Source organism: Lathyrus oleraceus, chromosome 7 (assembly GCF_024323335.1).
Source record: "Lathyrus oleraceus cultivar Zhongwan6 chromosome 7, CAAS_Psat_ZW6_1.0, whole genome shotgun sequence".
Classification (NCBI taxonomy): Eukaryota; Viridiplantae; Streptophyta; class Magnoliopsida; order Fabales; family Fabaceae; genus Lathyrus; species Lathyrus oleraceus.
In genome coordinates, this window is record NC_066585.1 from 285,190,748 (window position 1) to 285,213,469 (window position 22,722).

At 35.5% G+C, this 22,722-nt stretch overlaps 1 protein-coding gene across 2 annotated transcripts; it reads left to right on the plus strand.

Moving 5' to 3' along the window:
• Positions 1-6,160: 6,160 nt before the first annotated feature.
• On the plus strand, positions 6,161-18,650 carry LOC127108012 (V-type proton ATPase subunit a2). Of its 2 annotated transcripts, XM_051045378.1 has the most exons (18): positions 6,164-6,505; positions 7,071-7,115; positions 7,801-7,920; positions 8,000-8,107; positions 9,608-9,718; positions 9,817-9,990; positions 10,560-10,697; positions 11,590-11,697; positions 12,206-12,313; positions 12,437-12,585; positions 14,995-15,148; positions 16,514-16,674; positions 16,769-16,975; positions 17,151-17,334; positions 17,428-17,511; positions 17,599-17,792; positions 17,967-18,026; positions 18,120-18,650. In XM_051045378.1, exons 1-18 carry the CDS (start codon positions 6,356-6,358, stop codon positions 18,328-18,330), a joined length of 2,466 nt encoding a protein of 821 aa, XP_050901335.1. In that variant the 5' UTR covers positions 6,164-6,355; the 3' UTR covers positions 18,331-18,650. The 2 variants fall into 2 exon arrangements, with proteins under 2 accessions (XP_050901334.1, XP_050901335.1); XM_051045377.1 differs by having other exon boundaries at positions 6,161-6,505; positions 17,428-17,792.
• Positions 18,651-22,722: the final 4,072 nt, after the last annotated feature.

Consider the following 22,722-nt stretch of genomic DNA (forward strand, 5'->3'; position numbering starts at 1 on the left):
GCCCGGCCCGCTGGACATGCCCGTTTTGCCCGCACTTTAGTGCGGGGAGAGCCAAGGATTTAGGCCTTCACCCTCTAATGTGTCTGCCCCGCCCCGCTCCGTTTTTTTCGTGGGCTTTTGTGGCACATGCATTTACATAAAATTTTGCATTTTTAGGCTTAAAAAGTGCAGTGCCCGCGGGCTTTCCCCGCCCCGCCCTCACTTTTTTGCGGGGCGAGCCTAAGTTTTAGGCCCACATCCTCAACTATGATCGCCCCACCCTGCCCCATTTTTTTGCGGGCTTTTGCGGGACGGACCTAAACGGGACAAGCATGCCCGTTTGCCACCCTTAGGTAAAACACCTAAGGGGAAGTTCATAGAACTAGGCTAAAGCAACAATGACCCCATGGTCCACTTTAATGTTCACAATATCAAGAAGATTCCCATACTCTTTTCTGAAATCTCGGGCGTCGTTACCTGATAACTCAGAGATTCGGTCTTTCAAGCCTTCCAAACGTGGGGATTTAAACTTGAGAGGGTAAGTATTTCTTCTAGAAGAACTAATGGCTTTCAAATACTGACAATAAATTTTCTTTTATTTAATTCCCTAAAAACACCAAACGTGTATGCTCAAAAAATCTGAATGAATGATATGCATGAAAAGATTGGTTTACTTTGAGGCATAGACATAAGCTAAGTATAAGTGTAACTAAATGATATGTATCCCATAATCCCCCAACATATAAGTTATATAGTTTCCTTAGATAAGGTATATGGGTAGGTTCCCAAAGTCATGAACCTAGATCGAGGGGACTATCGTTGCTACAAATACTTATAAGACGACGATACCCTCGAGCGGATCTATTCTGGATTAGGCCTTCGCGCCAATCTAGAAAGATATACATCTAGAAGGTTAGCACTATGCAACCATCGGTATTAACAACATGGGTTAAAGATCCTTAGAAAAGGTCCCCGGAATCGAGGATCTTCTTGGTCGATAATTTCCATCACTATAAATACTTATAGGACAACAACACTTTAAAGTGGATCTATTATGGACGAGTTTTCATGCCAACCAAATGAGATATACGTTCCGAAGGCGAACACTATACAACAACCTACTAGTTTATGTTTTTTCTCAGACTTAAGCGTAAGTACCACTCAAAATAATTCCTAAACCCTATATATGAATATGAATAATGGATATATAATAAAATAAAAGAAATAAAATAAAGCTATAAGCAATAAATAAAATAAAAAATCAAGTAAACACAAAAACGAATCATAGGCTAACTAAGTTAGGTCTAACCCTATAAGTTCCCACTAGAGCCGTCATGCAAAAAATACTCGAGCGTCTAAATGCTCAAAATGACACAGAGTCGCCACCATACTTTATTTATTCCTAAGGAAAGGGGAAATAACGATAAAACCCTAAAAATAAGGACAAGATGGCCATTGCAACCAAATACGGGTTCATGGGTTGGTTGTGCGAGGGGAAGCTATTACCACCCCTCACATCTGTTGTACTTAATAGGAATTGTTTAGTTGACTAGGTTTGGATGTGTGCCTACAATGTTTATTTCTTCTTATGCTTGCTTTTATTTATAGGGAAATGAATCAAAAGAAAAAAAGTTAGTTTTTTGTTAGTGTGCTCAACGAGATTTCAAAACCCCACTCATACGTACCTTCAGATGCAATGAGGGATTCATAGCCTCGTAGTTTGTGTAAAAAACTTGTGTGCTGGTTGATTTTAGTTTCGACGCGCAGTGACAGAAAAGATTGTTTGAAAAAGGTTTCAATGCACAATGCAAAAAAATTAATTTAGTGTGTTTGAGGTTCATTTTAAAGTGGAAGACCAACATTCAATTGGCTAAGCTATGCGGCTTGTACTCAAATGCTCGAAGTCTTACAAATATATACGTCCGAGAGGTATTTTCATCTGGTTTTTATAAAAAAAAAGATTCACTGTTTTTGTTTTTTCTTAATTAAATGAAAAAAAATACATATATTTGTGTTTTGTATTTTTATTTTACTTTAAAACAAAATAAATAATTTAATAAAATATAAACTAAGTAAAATAGGGGTGCATTGACAAGGAAGAATGTTGATAGAAAAAGGACCTAAGGCCAAAATCCTAAAAAAATATTAACATTTCCTAACTAATGATAAGACATAAAATAATACTAATAAAAAATAAAATAAAATATAAAACAAGACAAGTTGGGGTCAGTGTTCCCTTGAGGCCGCATGAGCTTTGCGTCGGGTGATGTTCGGCTATTTGAAGACGTTTCTGGAGAGAATCTGGTGGTTCCGATGGGTGGGAGGTGTGGTGGTTTCTGACGAGTTAGCACTTGCAAGAGATTTTATTTTCCTCTTCCTTATTTTATTTCCTTATTTTCGATTTTGTTTGTTGTTATTGTGATGTCACAAATTATTGTTGATATTGTGTTATAGTTATGTAATGTTATGTTGGAAAAGTGAGTAATGTTGTTGTGAGAGAGGGAGTATAATTAAGTTTTGAAAAGAATATTTATGAATAATTAGGTTTGAGAGTTATGTGTTTGAAATGTGCATTCACAGTGGTGAAAGAAGGTGACTTGGAGGAGTATGGGGTGAAAGAGATTTTGAAGTTTGGATGAAATTAATATATGTTTGAGTGATGATATGTTGTGGTTGTTTTGTTTTCCTAAAAAAACTAACCTAAGGAAGGGTTGTATGAGTTTTTTTTTTGTTTTTTTCTAGTGTTTTTCTTCCCTTTTCTCGTGTGAGTATTTTATGTCCTTCCATGTGGTTTGTGGATTGATTTACATAATGATTTTGTAGGTTTTAAGATTAGTGTCAGATGATTTCCTTTTGTTTTAGTTTGAGAAACACTTTGATTTTGTGATTCTTTGTATTGATTTGGATGGATTTGGTATTGATTTGGGATGATGAGAACCATGTAGTTTGATTAATTTGGTTCTGATTATGGAATGACTTTGGAATGAATAAACCGTATTTTGGGAAGTTTGATTTAGTATGATTATGTTGTCACGTGTTTTGTCTTTTTTTGTTCTATAATAATAATAAAAGTGATAAAAGTATTTTTTTATAATTACTAACAACTAATAATAATAACTCTATAATAAAATAATGTTAATAATATACTAATGATAATGATAAAAAATGAAAAATGGTAAATGTAAAATATAAATAATCATAAAAACGAGAATAGAAAAATGGGAAGCAAAAAGCCTAATTAATAAAAGAGCAAATACAACAACAAAAATTATGGTAGAATTCGAATCTGATACCCTATGCTTGCCATCCTTACCATATTATTAACTGACTTAACTGATTAATTTAAAATAAAATGCTTTTAAAAATTATAAAAAGAAACTCAGGCAAAATTGGGCATGACAAGTGAAAAGAATCTTGCTTGAGAGAAGTCACATTATTAAAGTCAAAACTTGACAATATGACAAAATTTGTATGCATGTTGAACAATAGTTCTAATATGTTAAATGAGATCTTGGAAGTTGGGGGGAAGTTTAGGAATATGAAGGCTATATGGTTTGACTATAGTTCTATGAATAAAAAAGTCTAAATTCCCACTAAGAAGTTTGCCTCTTCTGAGAAGAAAACCGAATTCCCGATGAAGGACCACATGTCCCATCATCCCGCCCAACATGTGTACCCTTATAATAGAGGCAACATGACCTCATCTTGGAGGTGTCACCATTGTGGTAGACATGGTCATATAAGACCCCTTTTCTATAGACTGTATGGATATCCTTAGTCCTATAATCAACCAAGGCTCAACAAAGAAAGGGAAGAAAACTCAATCAAAGAAAGTGTGGAAACCCAAGGAAATTGTCACTTGTCTGATAACTCATACATCTCTTAGAGTTTCCTCAAGAGAAGATTAATATTTTGATAGTGGATGCTTAAGGTACATGACTGGTGAAAAGAGTTATCTTGATGAGTTGAATATCTACTATAATAGTTATGTTATCTTTGGTGATGGAGCTAGAGGAAGAATCAAAGGCATAGGAAAACTGGTTAGTTAAGGTTTCCCTTGTCTCGATGATGTGTTTATGGTAGAAGGATTGACTACATTCTTGATCAGTATAAGTCAACTATGTGATCAAGGGCTGAATGTGAACTTCAATAAGCATGAATGCATTGCTTCCAACAAAGATCAAGAGCTATTAATGAAATGATCAAAATCCAAAGATAATTATTACCTGTGGATATCTCAAAACAAAAGTCAGCCTTAACATGTTTGATATCCAAGGTTGATGAGACTAAGTTATGGCATAAGAACCTTGGTTATCTCAACCTCATGAGTATGAGAAATATCACATATGAATATGTTGGGATTGCTAAACTTAAGGATTGAAGAAGGGAAAATATGTGGTGAATTCCAAATAGGCAAGCAAACCAAGATGTCCCATAAGAAGCTCTAACATCTTGCCACCACCAAAATGTTATAATTACTTCATATGGACTTCACGTGGCATATGCAAGTTGAAAATATGGGTAGGAAAAAAATATGTTTTTGTATGTATGGATGATTTCTCAAGGTATACTTGGGTCAAATTCATTAAAGCAGAATATGACACTTTTGATGTTTTCAAATAGCTATGTCAATAGCTCCAAAGAGAAAAAGGGTGTGGGATCGTGAGGACAAGAAGTGACCATGGCAAAGAGTTTGAAAACTCAAAATTCTCAGAGTTTTGTTCCTCTTAAGGAATTGGTCATGAATTCTCTGCACCTATCACACCTTAAAAGAATGGAGTGATTGAGAGGAAAGATATTGCAAGAGTCAATTAGAGTTATGTTGTATGCCAATAACCCACCCTACTATTGCTGGGATGAAACAATGAACATAGCTTGTCACATTCACAATCACGTGACAATAAGATATGGAACCAAAGTTACTCAGTATGCAATATGGAAAGGAAGAAAACCAAATGTCAAATACTTCTATGTATTTGGTAATAAGCGCTACATCTTGTCGGATCGTGAACAAAGAAGGAAGATGAATCCCAAGAGTGATGAGGGAATTTCTAAGATATTCCATCAATCGCAGAACATTCAGGGTATATAACAAATGTACCAAGACAATGATGAAGTTAATAAATGTTGTCATTTATGATACTTCTATAGGTAATCAAGAAGATGATGTATCTCCTTAACAAACTAATGTCCCAGACAAGGGGTTTGACATTGCGTTTGCAAGTACAAATTCTGAAGATACTTCTATCAATAAGAGATCATCTATCAGAATTTAGAAGGATCATCACATTAAAAATATTATAAAAGATCTAAATCATAGACTCATCACCAAATCTAAAGATATAATTTTGGAACAAAGAACCAAAATCCAACCGTTTAACTATTAACAAAATAATATTAACCATTATAAGATACATTTATTTTAATATTATTCATTAAGAAATATTTGATCATCTAGAATTTTTTTTATCGATATACCTTTCCATATATGTAATAATTAAACAAAACGACATATGAACGTCATTATGTTAGTCACACACAAAAAAAAAAACCAACGATTTATTATTTAAAAATAATTTAATTGAAATACACTGATAGTATAAAATAATTTTACACTGTCAGTTAATCTTAAATGTTGAATATTAAAAAATTTGACTTTTATTTTAAAAAATTATAAAGTAATACAAACTGGTGATGACGATGAATCGACAATGTAAATCTTTTAACATTAATAGTGTAAATCTTTTTACATTAATAATGCACAATAATTAATCCCATTAAAAAAAAATTAACAATACATTAAAATAAATTACTAGTGCATAACACTTTTAGGATTTTATGTTAAAATTGTCTAAAAATCTTAACTTTGATATTATTCAATCGGACACTAATATTAACATTTTTCAAGTGAATTTTTAATAATAATTATTTTATATAAAAAAAAGTAAAAAAGTTAGTATTTTTACTTTTAAAGACATTTTTATTGAAAAAATAGATCTAATTTAATTTAAAAATATATATGGTCAAAATACCTTTTAAAAAGAAATACCATACAATGAACATATATCGTGTTATTCACCGCATGGGTAGAAAAAAAAAACTAAAGGCAGTATTGTTATTATTATTATTTATTGATACTGATTTATTGATAAAACAATATTGTTAATTTTTGTGCCAGATAAAAAATGCTGGAAAAAATCAAAATTGAATCAATCTGATCAACAAACGAAGGGAAAAATAATAGAGATTAGAGAGAGAAAGAGAGAGGAAGAAGGAGAGAAGGAGAAACTTCCTCTGAGGCCGTAGTTGAGACTGAGATCGGCGTTCGCTTCGACTCTCCGTCTTATCTGAATCAATCGAATTCGCCGCGGGAAGAATGGGAGAGGTAGCGCGTGGAGGTTGTTGTCCTCCGATGGATCTGTTCCGTTCGGAGCCGATGCAACTGATTCAGTTAATCATTCCCATCGAATCCGCTCACTGCACTGTTTCCTACCTCGGTGACCTTGGCCTTCTTCAGTTTAAAGATGTTAGTATTCATCTATTCCTCAATTTCTTTCTCGATAAACCTTTCCTCACTTCGTTTTTGTTTTTTTTAGTTACTCGCTTGTGATTAGGGTTCATCGTTATGTTTATTGCTGGTTTATCGATTTATCGTTTGAGATTGTTAATCTGCTTAATTTGACCTAATTAAGCTGCAACTTCTTTTTCACGTTAACGAGTTCAAACGCACTGTCGTACGAACTTAATTGCCGTATTCGAAAACTTAATTATTATGTTTTTCACGAGAATTGATTAATTTATTGAACTTCATCGTGGTGCTGTGTAAATCGATGGTGGAATTAGTCTTTGATCATAGAATTTTCACATTAGGAGATCTCAATTTCGTGTCATACTGTTATTGCAATTTTTAAAAAATGATTTATTTTGTTAGGTTTATGTTTGTATTCGTAGAACAGATAATGCAAGCATGAATTTTCCAGCAACCAATTATGTGTTCTTGTTTCCTAATTTCTCTAAAATTGAAGCATGATGATGAGCTTGCTTGAGAGGTTTTTCTAAGCGTAATGTGTTCTTTCTTATGATATTTTCAGCTCAATTCAGAGAAGAGCCCCTTTCAACGAACTTATGCAACTCAGGTGCGTTTGTTTTCTGCTATCATAAGTCACTTTTTCTTTTGCTAGCTTCTGGAACCGGAATATAATGCTTTTCTTATGGGGAAGTTTTAAGTGATGATAATAAATAATGCGTATTGATTATTGCTGGATCTTGCTGCCTCTCAAAACCTTTTGGAGGTGAATTAGTTAGTAACTAGCTGATCCATGGTGACTCTTTATGCGGAGATGTTCTGAATTTTTTTGTCAGCTCTGGTTTTGGGCAGAGTTTTGTTATTTGAAAATGGCATTCCAGTTTGTCTTTACATTGCACACTTTATCATGCCATTTTTATTATAGAAGAGGGATCCTGGTTAATGGATTGTGGACAGCTTGTAGAGTTTTTTCGTTGGAGTTATTATTTCTCACATTACTACAATTTGTAGTTTTGCTTTTGCTGCATATTCATGTATGGTTGGACTATGGAGCATAACTTGTATTTTTAAGAAATTTTATTTGGCATGGTGTGATATAGCATAAGTTTTGCTTTTGATGCTTATATTCATGTATGATTGATGTTGTGATTTGTTCTTCCAATATGGAGGATTTGCTGTCCTCCAAACTTATTGGATTTTTTCTCTATATTTTTGTAAATTTTTGTTTTTATCAAAAAGATACTGATATTTTGCTTCTTAATATGTTTGGGGGATAAATATTGGTCCTTGTGAAGATAAAAAGATGTGGAGAGATGGCTCGTAAATTGCGTTTCTTCAAGGAGCAAATGTTTAAGGCAGGTGTTTCACCAAAAGGTTCCACAACACAGTTTGATGTGAACATCGATGACCTTGAGGTATGTGAATACAATTATTGACAAGGTTGTTTTCCTCTTAATTTATTTTGGAAGTTGACATATCATGTGCTTGTAACAGATAAAACTTTCAGAAATTGAGTCTGAGTTAACTGAGATGAATGCAAATGGTGAAAAGTTGCAACGCACATACAATGAACTTGTTGAGTATAAGCTTGTTCTGCAGAAGGTACAGTTTATTCACTACTTATGCCATAAACTATTATGTGTCTTTTATTCGAAGATTATGCATAATAAAGCGAGAGCAGTGATAATTATCTGCTGCTTCATGCATTTAGCCTAATTGTTCTTTTAAGTGGCCCGGAATGTTACTGCGACCTTTCAAGATGTATATTCATGGAAAATAACAGAAAAAGTGATCTGATTACTTTTCTTTAATTACATTGGAAAATTGAGAATGTTTATCAGTATCTCTTTGTATTGTTGAACTAGAATGTGTTTCACTTTCGCCGACTGTGTGCTTAGATTGTCTTACTTTGTATCCAGAAAGCTTATAACAAAAATGCGGCAGAAAGAAACATTCACTTGAAAGGGTATTTTTGTAAAAAAAGGAAGGGCAACCTGGTGCTATAAAGCTCGTGCCATTGAGGTCCAATGAAGGATCGATGTCAATGTGGGTTTTTACTAAAGGCCATTTTCACAAGTCAAATCTATGACCTCCTAATCACATATGAGCAATTTCATTCGGTATACCAGCTTACCAAGGCTCCATTTCTTTTGTTGAAATTAAGCAAAATCAAATATTCTCAACCGAATCCGAGACACTTTCGAACATATTTTTCTTCCGCCCTTTGTAGTCCTATGTCAAACTCAATTTATTTCCATGTGCTTGCTTGTGGGTTTCTTAACCAACGAATTTCCCAATCCTTGTTTAAATTGTTGCGTTGAGGATAAATTTCACCTAAGTAGTTGTTTACATGTTTGTCTGAAGCTAGGACTGATAGAAGGCAAAGCGGAGTTGACAACGTGCCATTGAGGTCCAATGAAGGATCGATGTCAATGTGGTTTTTTACTAAAGGCCATTTTCACAAGTCAAATCTATGACCTCCCAATCACATATGAGCAATTTCATTCGGTGTACCAGCTTACCAAGGCTCCATTTCTTTTGTTGAAATTAAGCAAAATCTAATATTCTCAACCGTGTTTGAGACACTTTCGAACATATTTTTCTTCCACCCTTTGTAGTCCTATGTCAAACTCAATTTATTTCCATGCGCTTGCTTGTGGGTTTCTTAACCAACGATTTTCCCAATCCTTGTTTAAATTGTTGCGTTGAGGATAAATTTCACTTAAGTAGTTGTTACATGTTTGTCTGAAGCTAGGACTGATAGAAGGCAAAGCGGAGTTGACAATGTGCCAATGCAGGTATTTCTGCAAGCTAAAAAGAGACATAACATACTAAAGATTGAATAATGATTATAATATAATTTGGTTTGGGTCTACCTGATTGTTTCTGTATATTGATTTGGGTGCTGTCAAATCTTATTAGATTAGTAATTATTCTCAATTCTTCTCTGAATGCTAAAGATTAATATGTCCTCTCCAAATTTAAGAAGTGGGTATGGTTTAATTGATATTGTATACTTGTCATTTTATAGAAAATCTGTCTTTTAGATATATAATCTTAATTATGGCAGTTAATCAATGAATAGTTGTTCCCCATTTTCAGGCTGGTGACTTTTTCCACTCAGCTCAAAGCCGTGCCATCGAGCAGCAAAGAGAATATGAATCACGCCATCTGAGTGGGGATTCTATGGAAGTACCTTTATTACAGGACCAAGTAGATATCTTACCTGCACATATTTAACTTTATTCTCGTATAATGTTGGACAACCTTCATTTAATGAATCTAATCCTGCAATTTGTTTTGTTATAAAGGAATTACCAGGTGATTCATCAAAGGCAGTTAAGTTGGGATTTTTAGCAGGTCTTGTTCCCAGGGAAAAGTCCATGGCATTTGAGAGAATTTTATTTCGTGCTACTAGAGGCAATGTGTTTTTGAGGCAGACTGCTGTTGAGGATCCGGTTACAGACCCTGTTTCTGGAGAAAAGGTTCTTATCTGTGTTCCCCTTGTCTATAAAATATAGCATGTAACAATGAGTTCTGCTGTTGCGGACCATGTTTAACGTTCATATATTTTTGCTTTCATTATAGCTCTTATGTAGACTAGATTGAAATTTGTCAAGAAGCAAGTTAGTTTGGATGCATTGGATGGTGATATTTTTAGTTTGTATCCATGATGGATGCTATCATATATCATTTCATAAAATAGACCAAATGCAGGGCTTTTGTGGTCTAATTACTTTGGTTTGTTGGCTGATGTTTTCTATCGATGGCATATTGTACATGCGTATATCACAGCTTGCCATGCCCTGTTGGATTGAAAATTGAGATGGAGGTCATTATTGAGTGATAACCTCTCCATCTATATGATTCTAGCTATTTGATTTTCTAAATTATACATCTAATATTTGTCAGCACTGTACCTATACATTTGTGTTTTCTATTAAAACATAATAGTGAGGTTCTGCATTTTCTTTTGAATAAAATTTTGCCCGTTGAATTATAATATCCAGTTTTGTGTTCTATTCTTTGCTCACTTATGGATGCTAACCTGCAGACTGAGAAAAATGTTTTTGTCGTCTTCTACGCCGGTGAAAAAGTGAAAGCCAAGATTCTGAAAATCTGTGATGCCTTTGGTGCCAATCGATACCCCTTTGCTGAGGAACTTGGAAAACAAGCTCAAATGATTACAGAGGTATGCATATTGATTGTTATTTCTATTGAGGAAAGCTTCTTTATCCGCCTTCATGTTACCCTGACTTTTTATCTCAAGCTTCTGCTGTACTACTTCTTTACAGCAGTACATACAAATCAATTTCTTGGAACCAAATGGATATAAATTCTTAGATTAAGTATGGACAAGCCTGTCATTACTTTTTATTTGTGCGAGTGGGGAATATGATTTAGTAATATTTGACCTTGACATTAGAGATAGGCGGCAGCCTTCCCTTGCATATAAGCACATGAAAATAAACAAAAAACTACTCTTGTAGCACTGAGCGTTAGCCTCAACTGTGGCCCTAGATGGGCCAGGAGAGGATAGGCTCAGTTTCTATGTTTTTTGAGACACCTTCCTTAACTGTTAGATATTATGTGAGTGCATAATTGCATATACATAATACGATAGCCAAAAGGTAGGTAAGAACTATTTCCTTAAATATGTCTTCATAACCGTCCTTGCTTACTGTGAATACTGAGTACTTGTAATGTGTTTTTGATTGTGTTGTTTACACAGACTAACTTTTTTGTTCACAAGCATAGTCATGTTAGTTGAATGTGCCGAATTAGTCTGAACAATTTCTGATAGACTGATTTTAGTCCTTGGATGTTTCCTCCTTCACAGTTGCATTGCTCTGATTGTGTTCTCTAAATGATTCATATCAGTGAAAGAGATTGTTTGAAAATACTAATAATCAATATAGTTGCTCGCAGGGAGCATTATCTTTTCAGTTTGTTATATGTAATAATGACATTAATCTAGCTAACTTGCTTATGTTTTATTTATAAGAAGTCTTGTCCTTTATTAGTTTCTGAAACTTTATAACTTTGGCTATTTGACTAAACAGTTTTAACTAATGGACCTGCAGGTTTCTGGAAGGCTTGCAGAATTGAAGACCACCATAGATGCTGGACTTTTGCACCGAGTTAACTTGCTGGAAAATCTTGGGACTCAATTCGAGCAATGGAATCTTTTGGTTTGTCAAAACATAAACTAACAATATTCTGTGTTATGCACCTGATGAACATAGTCTGACCGTCTACCTTTACATCACATTTTTTTTATTAATTGTTAATTTTTATCCTCTAATATAGTCCGTCCCACAATGCGTGTTACAATTACTTCTTTCACACCAATTAAGAAAATGTTATAAATAAAAGAAATAGAATGGTAATTTTTTCTAATTATCCTTATTAAGCAGTACTGTATTCACCATTATTATAAATGTAAAGTAGAATTTAACCATTTGGGAGTGATGCAAATAGTGTTAAATTATTAGTTATCAATTAGAGGGTACAATTGGTGACGGGGAATTAAATTTTTATTGAAAACTGAAAATGACATTCATTTTGGCACTTTTTTTTGGGTACAAATGTAACAGTCATTGTGGGATGGAGGGAGTAAAAACTATCTGTAGATTAATATTTTTCTTCTAATGATTATTTTCTCATGAATCTTGACCACATTTCTTCAAACTCGTGAAGGTGAGGAAGGAGAAATCCATCTACCATACCCTGAACATGCTGAGCCTTGATGTGACGAAAAAATGTCTAGTGGCTGAAGGGTGGAGTCCTGTTTTTGCAACAAAGCAGGTATTTGTTGTACCAGTGTTCTATTGTTTTATAATTGATTTTCATTTTGTCTAGCCAATGGTAATATTGCCAATATGGTTACTGCAAAATGAATTTAGTAAGCATGTTACCTTGATATTCCAGGTCCAGGATGCATTACAGCGGGCTTCAAAGGACTCTAACTCCCAAGTCAGTGCCATTTTGCAAGTTTTGCATACCAGAGAGTTGCCACCTACCTACTTTCGCACGAACAAATTTACGTCTTCATATCAAGGAATTATAGACTCATATGGGTGAGCATTGTACTTATTTCTTTTCCCTTCATCTGTATTGTGCTTGTGGAAACAGTAGACTACAGCGTACTTATTTATTATGTAATATATGCAGTGCAACATACATATTGTTTGCACGATCACATTTCTGTGAAATGTTTGCCCTCTAAGTTCTTTGTGCTAGTATATACGACTCATTTGGTGGCCATGATAAGTACGATAGAATATAATATACTATCTTATCGTATTATATCAAGTGTTTGTTGAGGCATTAGGATATGATTCAATTATCCCATTGGCTTATCTTATCCTTTTTTTTTTATAAATATTTTTTGTGATAACATTGGCCTATCGTATCCTACTTGTTAGTGTAAATTTATCCTATGAACGGAAATGGGTTAGAAATAGGCAGGGTACAATAGCATTTAGCAATGGCACAACTTGTGAGAGCCTCCCCTGCCTCCACCTTCTTTTCCGCTCAACACCACTACCACTGCTTCACTCCTCTCTAAACCTGCTCAAAACCTTATTGTCGTTGCCGGCCGATACTCTCCGGCCTCCACTGGTTGACATGCCACCACTTTCCGTGCACCTTGACTACCACCAGTGTTGTCTATGGCGGACAAACAAAAAACATTATTTATACTCACAAAAAACAGTAATAGCACCAAAAAATCAAAAATCGTAAGTCATAAAAATTAGATAACAGAATTATGTAGGAATGAAACTAGAATTCATATATAAAGTAAAATAAAATAGATGTGGCATGTTGTATTTACCTCAAAAGATTCCATTCATAAAAGACATTATAAAACAGAACCATAAAACATTATTAAATCTCTAGTCTTCTTCTCTAACTTCAACATAATCTTCTTTAAAGTTATTTGGTATAAACATTTGGTGCAAGCTGGAACATTGCACTTCTTTCCATTAGATGGTCTTTGCCTCTTGTTATTCCTCCATTAATCAATTTTGTGCAAAAAAAATACTGCGAGTAGAGTTTGTATCTCCGTTAACAATATCTATATATTTTCATCTAGGGTCACTTCTCTTTGAACCGGCAACCCTAGAGGTTAGGGAGGTTTCCCAACCCTAGAGGTTAGGAAGATTTCCTGATTTTCAGACATTGTCTAAAACTACACAAAGTAGAAAATAAAATAAAAAACAGAGCACTTAAAAAGAGGTAAATACAGCACTAAAAAACAGAGCAGGAGAAGAAAAAGGGAGAATCAACAAAGTAGAACAAAAAAGAGAGTGGTGGGAAGGAATAAAAAATAAAAGAGAAAAAAAACTGAAGAAGAGTACCTGATGGTTGTGTAAGAAGATAAGAGAAACAGATGGAGAAGGAAAGTCTGGAGAAACAGGAGAAGAGAGAATGAGAGAGAAGAAATGGAAAGGTGGTAGGGTTTTGGTTCTATAGATATTTAATTAGAGTATTTAATGGTGGTTATTAGTCTTTAACCACAATTATAATTCTTTGGGTCTGTTTACTAGTCGCTAAAAAAAATACTCAGACAAGAATTTTAAAATTTTATTAAAAAAATGCAATTTCTGCCATACCGCCATGCACGTTGAATTTGTGACGGCCGCTATGGCGCAGCAATGCAAAATCCGCAACGCCTTGGCTTTTCCATGGCGCTGCAATGCAAAATCCGCAACGCCATGGCTTTTCCATGGCGCTATGTTGAAAATCCGCAACTGCAATCCGCCATGGCCGCAATTTGACAACACTGACTACCACTAAATCTTATAATATAAGGCTTACTCCCTCCAATCACTATTATAAGCAAAAAAAAATAATTATACTTAACTAACTTATAGTCAATTTTACTTTGATTGTACATGAATCAAGAAAATTAATTATACTTAACTAACTTTCTTAATTAGTGTGAAAATAGTTATTTTTGCTTATAATTATTAGGCTGTTATCCGACTCTACTACCTTATTTATTCGTATCCTATGTTCTCCACCAAACAAGACACGAGAGAATGTATTTTCATATAGTACAAAAATGATGTTTATAGCTGCTGGTCGTGATTAGCGCATGGGTAGATCAGTCATTTTTGCAGTCATCCATTTTCATTGTTCTCCTACAATAAATAATACTGTGAGATGGGATCCTTACCCTTGCACTACTAATGTTGGTTATCTATCCCATTGTAAGTATTTCATTGGACTCTTCAACAAGTTTCACACCCAACAGAGTTTCAACTTTCCTTCCATCTCCATTTGGAGTCTCTTAGCTTTACTTCTAATAATTACACTCTCTTTTTGTCTTTGAGCTTCTTGGAGGTCATCATCAATACCACTGTTTTAGCATTGAGCTAGGGGATGGTGCAATTGTGTTAACAAATAATGATTTTGTTTTTACTTCTGCTTTTGAAAGACATGCATCTTATATTTTGAATTTTTTTATATGAACATTTCAGGGTTGCTAAATATCAAGAGGCAAATCCTACTGTGTTTACTGTAGTTACCTTTCCGTTTCTTTTCGCTGTAATGTTTGGTGATTGGGGGCATGGAATATGTTTACTACTGGCAGCTCTATATTTCATAATCAGGGAGAAGAAACTTTCTAGCCAGGTACTCTTTTAGTTTGTATTGTAAATCCATCCTTTTAAAAACAAACAAAGGCAAGATTTTACACTAAAATGAAGAAAATTAGGTAAACTATCTCCACCTTTCTAGAATATGTATGAGTATCTTTTGTGCTTTGCATGGCGAGTGTATATCTTGAAACATTCAGTGAGGACAATGGGCAGAATTTGTATAGGGTACTCTAAAGTACTTGTTTCCATACTCACATTTAAGAAAAGAACCTTGATTTGGATCAAGACCCTCGTAGATCTGTTACACATATTTTGTTAAATGGAGTATATTTTCCCTTAATATGTCTTTTTTTTTTAAATTAACTATGCATTTTTATTCAAATTTGTAGTAGTTTAACATCTCATGCAACTCCAAAAATGTGCAAAAAACTTTAAAATTCTAATTATATATAAAACAAGATCGGCCTATTAACTAAGCCTGCGCCCGTGCCCAAAAAATTTAGGTAGGTTAAACCCAGCAGACCCATTTAAGCTGGTCTGAGTTCAATTGTCATTCCTAGAAACGTTACCTTGTTGATTAATGAAAAAGCTTAGGTAGCCTCATTTGTGTTAATGTGGTCTTTATTAACCGATTTTTCTGTAACTATGTAGATCTCCTACGTAGTATACAGCACATCAAGTACAATAGTTCAATAAATTTTCCAATGTTTATGTTGCTGTTTAATGACTGATGGCATTTGGGGTTCTTTTTTTCCTTCAAGACCGTGTAATAGAAATCATAGAGGGAGATTTGATTTTCTCTGAATTCTGTTTTTCATTATTGAAAAGTTAGTTACAAGAGAGAGAAACATTGACAGCTGCTTTTATAGGTGGGACTGTTTACCTGCTATAGCAGGTTATACCTGTTACAAACTGACATGTGGCAGCTTATCTAGACAGCTATGATAACTAGCTTATATAGTTAGTTATCTTCTAGATGATGACTAGATTAGTTAAAACAGACTAGCTATTCTATATCTCTAATACTGGGCATCAAGAGTGAACAGACCTTAGAATAGGAAGGCTGAAATTTCTTTTTTTGGTATGTTAGTGCGTAAGTTAGTCCCCCCTCCTTAGTGAAGGTGGATTCAGTGCTCAACTGCTGGTCCTCTTAGTCGTTGAAAAGGACTTCACCAACTATTACTAATGCAACTAAGGCTTGACTATAATTTTATTTTTGCTATTTTTCCAGAAAATTTAAAATTTTGATCAACTGTGAAAAGTTTTCAGATTGATATTACAATTTATAATTCGCCAACAATCTTTGCTGGGTGTTGTGTATTACTTTTGCTCCTCTTGCATAAATGTCTCATGAATGTATGTAACTGCCTTCTAACATTGAGTCTTTGGGTGAATGCAGAAGCTTGATGACATCACGGAGATGACTTTTGGGGGTCGCTATGTTATTTTCATGATGTCACTCTTCTCAATCTACACTGGCCTGATCTATAACGAGTTCTTTTCTGTTCCATTTGAACTCTTCGGCCCCTCTGCATATGAGTGTCGTGACCTTTCTTGCAGGTGAATCAAATCCCTTAATTTATAAATCAATACTATCCTCTATGCTATTAGAGATTTAGTCACTGTTCTTTTATTTACCTACTTTTTGATGCAGGGATTCTACCACAATAGGGCTGATAAAAACGCGTCGCACTTACCCTTTTGGAGTGGATCCTGTATGGCATGGTACACGCAGTGAATTACCATTCCTAAACTCTTTGAAAATGAAAATGTCAATTCTTCTTGGAGTTGCTCAAATGAACCTTGGAATTATAATGAGCTATGCCAATGCCAGGTTCTTTAAGAACCACGTAAATGTATGGTAAGTTAATATTTGAACGGTAACATTTATCATTGGAAGTGGTTTTAAAAAATTTCCCATGCAGTTTTGCAGGTGTTCTCATCTGCAATCATCACTTAGTCATTCTATTACTAAACTTGCTTACGTATTTTAAATTGATGTATATAATTTTTATTTCAATGTATCACTCTTTCAGGTTCCAATTTATCCCCCAGGTGATATTTCTTAACAGTCTATTTGGCTACCTATCCCTCCTTATTATTGTGAAGTGGTGCACGGGTTCTCAAGCTGATTTGTACCATGTAATGATCTACATGTTCCTGAGCCCAACAGATGATTTGGGCGAGAACCAACTCTTTGTGGGTCAGAAAAATCTTCAGGTTGGTTAGCTCCCAATCCCCCCCTCCAAAAAAAAAACTTGTTAACAGTATTTTTCTGAGTAATACTTACATGCTCTGTTCTGTTCCTACTAGCTCGTGCTTCTGCTTCTGGCTGGTGTCGCCGTGCCCTGGATGCTTTTGCCAAAACCCTTTATTTTGAAGAAACAACACGAAGCTGTATGCTTGCTTTTATTATGTTTTCCATTTGTTCTTTCCTGGAACTTTCATTTTGCTCTCGATCTAATGTTTATTATGTTAATTCAGACGCACGGGGATGACTCCTATGCACCACTTCCAAACACGGAGGAAAGCTTGCAAGTGGAATCAAATCATGATTCCCATGGTCATGCGGAATTTGAGTTCAGTGAAATTTTTGTACATCAACTCATACACACTATAGAATTTGTACTTGGAGCAGTATCTAATACAGCTTCTTACCTTCGTCTGTGGGCCCTTAGGTATGTCTATAAATGGCACAGTTGTTTTATTCTCTACTAATAATGCTGGAGCCCCACAAGAGATACAAGATTGGAACCTCACACAATTTTATTTGTCTATTTACCTATAGATTTGGTTTATGCATGTGCTAAACTACAACTATACATTTACTAATGTTTTTCTTTTTGTACCAGTCTTGCTCATTCAGAGTTATCAAGTGTATTCTATGAGAAGGTTCTGCTTATGGCATGGGGGTATGTTGTGTTTAGAAATTTCTGTTAGCATTTTCTTTTGTCCTGATAATTAATGTGGGGATTGATTTGTAATTGTTCTGTCTGATATTTCAGGTACAATAATGTGGCTATTCTGATAGTGGGTCTCCTTGTTTTCATTTTTGCAACTGTTGGAGTGTTACTTGTGATGGAAACTCTGAGTGCCTTCTTGCACGCATTGAGGCTTCACTGGGTGGAGTACCAAAACAAGTTTTATGAAGGAGATGGTTACAAGTTCCACCCTTTCTCGTTCACATTGCTAGACGAAGAGGATGAGTTGATATAAAATCATTTAAATAAGAATGAGAAGTTATATAGCTTCGAACAAGTATTGATTCTTTCATTTGCTGTATCTAGTCAGTGACTACCCGATTGGTATTTGCGGTATTGTATATGATGGAATCCTGGGAGCTTTTTCTTCCGACATCATGCCGTATCTTGTCTATTTATTCGTTGTGGTAATAAATATATCCCAGTTAGTGGTGTAACTTTCTATCAGATACTAGGCAGGCGCGTTTCACTAAAAAAATATACTGGGCTTTCGCCAACTGTAATAATTATTACTTTCAAAATAAATTATTTTTATGAAAAATAGTGTTATATTGATGTCTTTTTTTGCTATAAATTCTACTTCAGTCGTGGATAAAGTGAAGACCATGAGACAATAACTCTACTCAAGAGAAAGACACGTGCATTAACTTTTGCGAGCATTCAAATCTCCAACATTACATCTCACTATAATTAACTAGCTATTTCCTTTAAGTCCTCCTATAGAACAAACTATAGTTAAGAATGGCCTTTCAAGTAGCAAAGTATTTTTTTTACTGCTTCTTGATGAAGTTCAGTTAGTGATTCTATTAACCTGTCAATCTTCATGGTCGGTTAAGAAGTTGATACGAGTGGCTATGATAGACATTAGACTTTCAATTATGTTTAATAAGTGTCAAGTGTTGTCAATCTTTATTCCATCAATATCTTGATTAAATTTATACTGAATTTAATTTTAAAAAAATAGATTTTAAAAAATATGAATTTATACTGATTTCTTTTTAAAAATTAGTGTTAATTAAAATTAAAAAATAAAATATAATTTATACCTATTTTTACCAAACATATATAAAATTGATTTTGAAAAGGTTATAAGAAATAGGAGTAGCATATATAGTTGTGTAATTAAAAAAGAATATGCAGATCCTAAATTTTGGAAAACTGGTGCTAAAGGTCGGCCCTGGTTCCAGCTCAACTAGATTGAAATCATTTATCTTAATTATTTCTACTACCTAATGTTTCTTTTGACAAATAAAAATTTCGCCTATAGATACTACTTATATATCAAAGAAAGTATTTCATTATTTTCAAATCCATCGTCTCAAATTTTTTCATCATGGATTATTTAAACTCTAAATAAATTTTCATCATTTTCAATAAATATCAAATCATCTATATATAAGCACACGATCAAAAAATTACTCGATTCAGTTTTCTTTTAGAATGCGTCTTCGTGAAAACCATCCTAATTACAATAAGTGTCAATTCGACTATACCTAATAGAGTATATAATAGTTAGTGGTGTATACTGTGCCAACTGTATTCGGTTAGTGCTAGCTGCTCTATATATAAAGAGCCACTGTATTCATTCTTATCATGAAATATAATATTATTCTTTCTCTCTCTTATGATACTCTATTATGGTATCTAGAGCTCCTTTTTTTCCGATCCAGTGACCTTCACACATGGCGCCACCGTTTCGCAGCGACGACGCCTTTTCTTCCTCTCACATCAAGCTTTCAAATCTGATCTCTGTAAAGCTTGATGATAAAAATTTCAAGTAATGGAAACAACAAATTGATGGTGTTGTTCGTGGCCACAAGCTTCAACGCTTCGTCACAGTACCGGTGATTCCTCAGCGATCGCCGTCGTCTTCCGATCCTAATCTCATTGAGGTGAATGATGCGTATCTTGAGTGGGAGCAACAAAATGCTCTCATCTGCACCTGGCTCCTCTCCACGATCTCCGATTCGCTGCTTCCGAAACTTGTTGATTGTACCCACGCATGGCAGGTATGGACGGAAGTTCACCGTTACTTCTCCACATTGCTCACGACGAAAGCACGTCAGCTTCCCTCGGAGTTGCGTCGTCTTTCCAAAGGTAATCTCGCAATTGAATCGTTCATGATGCGCGTGCGTGAAATCAATGAGTCCTTGATTTCAATTGGGGATCCTGTTCCCCTTCGAAACCTAATTGAGATCGTTCTTGATGCACTCCCTGAGGAGTACGATTCTATCATCGCCGCTGTTAATAGTAAGGAAGATCTCAACTCTTTGGATGAACTCGAATCATGTCTCCTTGCTCATGAATCTTGCTTGGAGAAGCATCGGAAAGCGATTCTCACGGAACCGGTGTCTGTTAATTTGACACAAGCTCCGTCGTCAACCTCGTCTTCTCCGGTGGAACCTTCGGCGCCTACTACAGAGTCTTTTCCGACTGGCACTAGTCACGTGACTGCTCATGCTGAGAACAACAATTACAACACCAGAGGAGGCCGATCTGGACGTGGTGGCGGTCGTTTTGGCCGTGGCGGTGGCCGTTTTGGCAAGCCTCAATGTCAGATCTGTCACAAAACTGGCCATGACGCTTCAATATGCTATCACAGGTATTCGCAATCTCCGTCTATGCAGTTTCCACCACCTCGTGCTCCCTTCAATCCATTCCAGATGAACACTCGTCCAGTGTATGCTCCATCTTTTGGCTATGCCGCGCCTAGACCAACTGCATCCACACCTTCTCTCCCACAAGCGTTTATGGCAAGTGCATATCCTATCTTCAATAACCAGTGGTGGTATCCTGATTCAGGTGCGTCACATCATGTTACACCTGATTCTTCTAATGTGTCTGATGCTCACTCTGTGACTGGTTCTGAGCAAGTTTACATGGGGAATGGCCAAGGTTTGTATATCAACTCTATAGGTTCCATGAATTTACCTCCCCTACCTTTCCTCACACACCTCTCACCCTTCACAATTTACTTCTTGTTCCTCATATCACAAAGAATTTGATTAGTGTCAGTAAATTTGCCCAAGATAACCAAGTTTTCTTTGAATTTCATCCTTATTTTTGCCTTGTTAAATCTCAGGCTTCTTTTGAGGTGCTTCTTCGTGGAGTTGTAGGAGATGATGGTCTATACAAGTTCCAAAATCTCTCTTCTCAAGTGCCCAAGCCTCCCTCTAGTCTCAAATCTAGTGCTGTTTTAGGATCAAATTCTTATAGTCCTAGTACATCTTGTAATACTTTACTGCATTCTACAGCCAACAATGTTGCTATTCCTGCTTGTACTACTGCTATTCCAATCAATAAAATTGACTCTTCTTGTGTTACTTCACCTCTTGCTTATTCTACTACTTGTGCTAGTTCTGCTCCTACTCCTAATATTATGTCTAACAGCAAGTATGCTTTATGGCACACAAGACTTGGTCATCCTCATTATCAAGCTCTTGCTGAAGTGCTTAAAACTTGTCACATTCCTCTCCCTTCCAGGTCCCTAACTGAACTATGTACTGCCTGTTGTCTAGGGAAATCCCATAGACTGCCTACCTCTCTATCCACCACTGTTTATACACAACCCTTTGAGTTAGTTGTGTGTGACTTATGTGGACCAGCTCCCATACAGTCATTAGGGGGTTACTCCTATTTTTTGACATGTGTAGATGCCTTTTCTAGGTTTGTTTGGGTTTTTCCCTTGAGACTCAAGTCTGGTACCTTTACTCAGTTTGTTCAGTTTAAAACCATGGTTGAGCTTCAGTTTAACTGTAAAATTAAGGTTGTACAGAGTGATGGAAGTGGTGAGTTTATACTTCTCACCAAATTTCTCACTGATCTTGGTATTTCTCATAGGTTTACATGCCCTCATGCTCATCACCAGAACAGTTTAGTTGAAAGAAAACATCGTCACATTGTAGAAACAGGCCTGGCTCTATTAGCTCACTCTCATTTACCACTCAAATTTTGGGACCATGCCTTTGTTACAGCTGCTTATTTAATCAACAGGCTGCCTAGTGTATCTCTTGCCCACCAATCTCCTTATTTCAAGCTTCTTCATAAAACTCCAGATTACTCTCATCTTAGAGTCTTTGGCTGTGCCTGTTTTCCTTTTCTTCGCCCCTATAACACTCATAAATTGGGCTATAGATCCCAAGAGTGCATATTTCTTGGCTACTCCACTAACCATAAGGGCTATAAGTGTCTTGCAGCCACGAGACGTATCTACATCTCTAAGGATGTTTTGTTTCATGAGACACAATTCCCTTATGCTTCTCTATTTCCTTCAACTTCTCCTGCTGCTACCACATCTTCTTCTCCTCCCACTTCTGCCTGGTCTATACCAGCAGGTCCTCTTTCTGTAGCTCCTCTCCATCAAGTTATTTCTATCCCTGCTACCACTACTGCTTCTGGCAGCAGTTCTATGTCTACTTCTGGGCATGCTCTCAATTCTCCTATCAGACCACCTTCCAGCATTACCTCTCCTGCTCCCAGCAATACATCTTTGGCCTCCCCTAATCCCATCACCTCACCTATCACTCCTGCATCTCTCACTCCTCTTACCTCTAATATTGCAGAGGCTAGTACTATCTCTCCTTCTTCTAGTCCTGAATCTGTTGCTCATTCCAGCCCTGAACCAGCC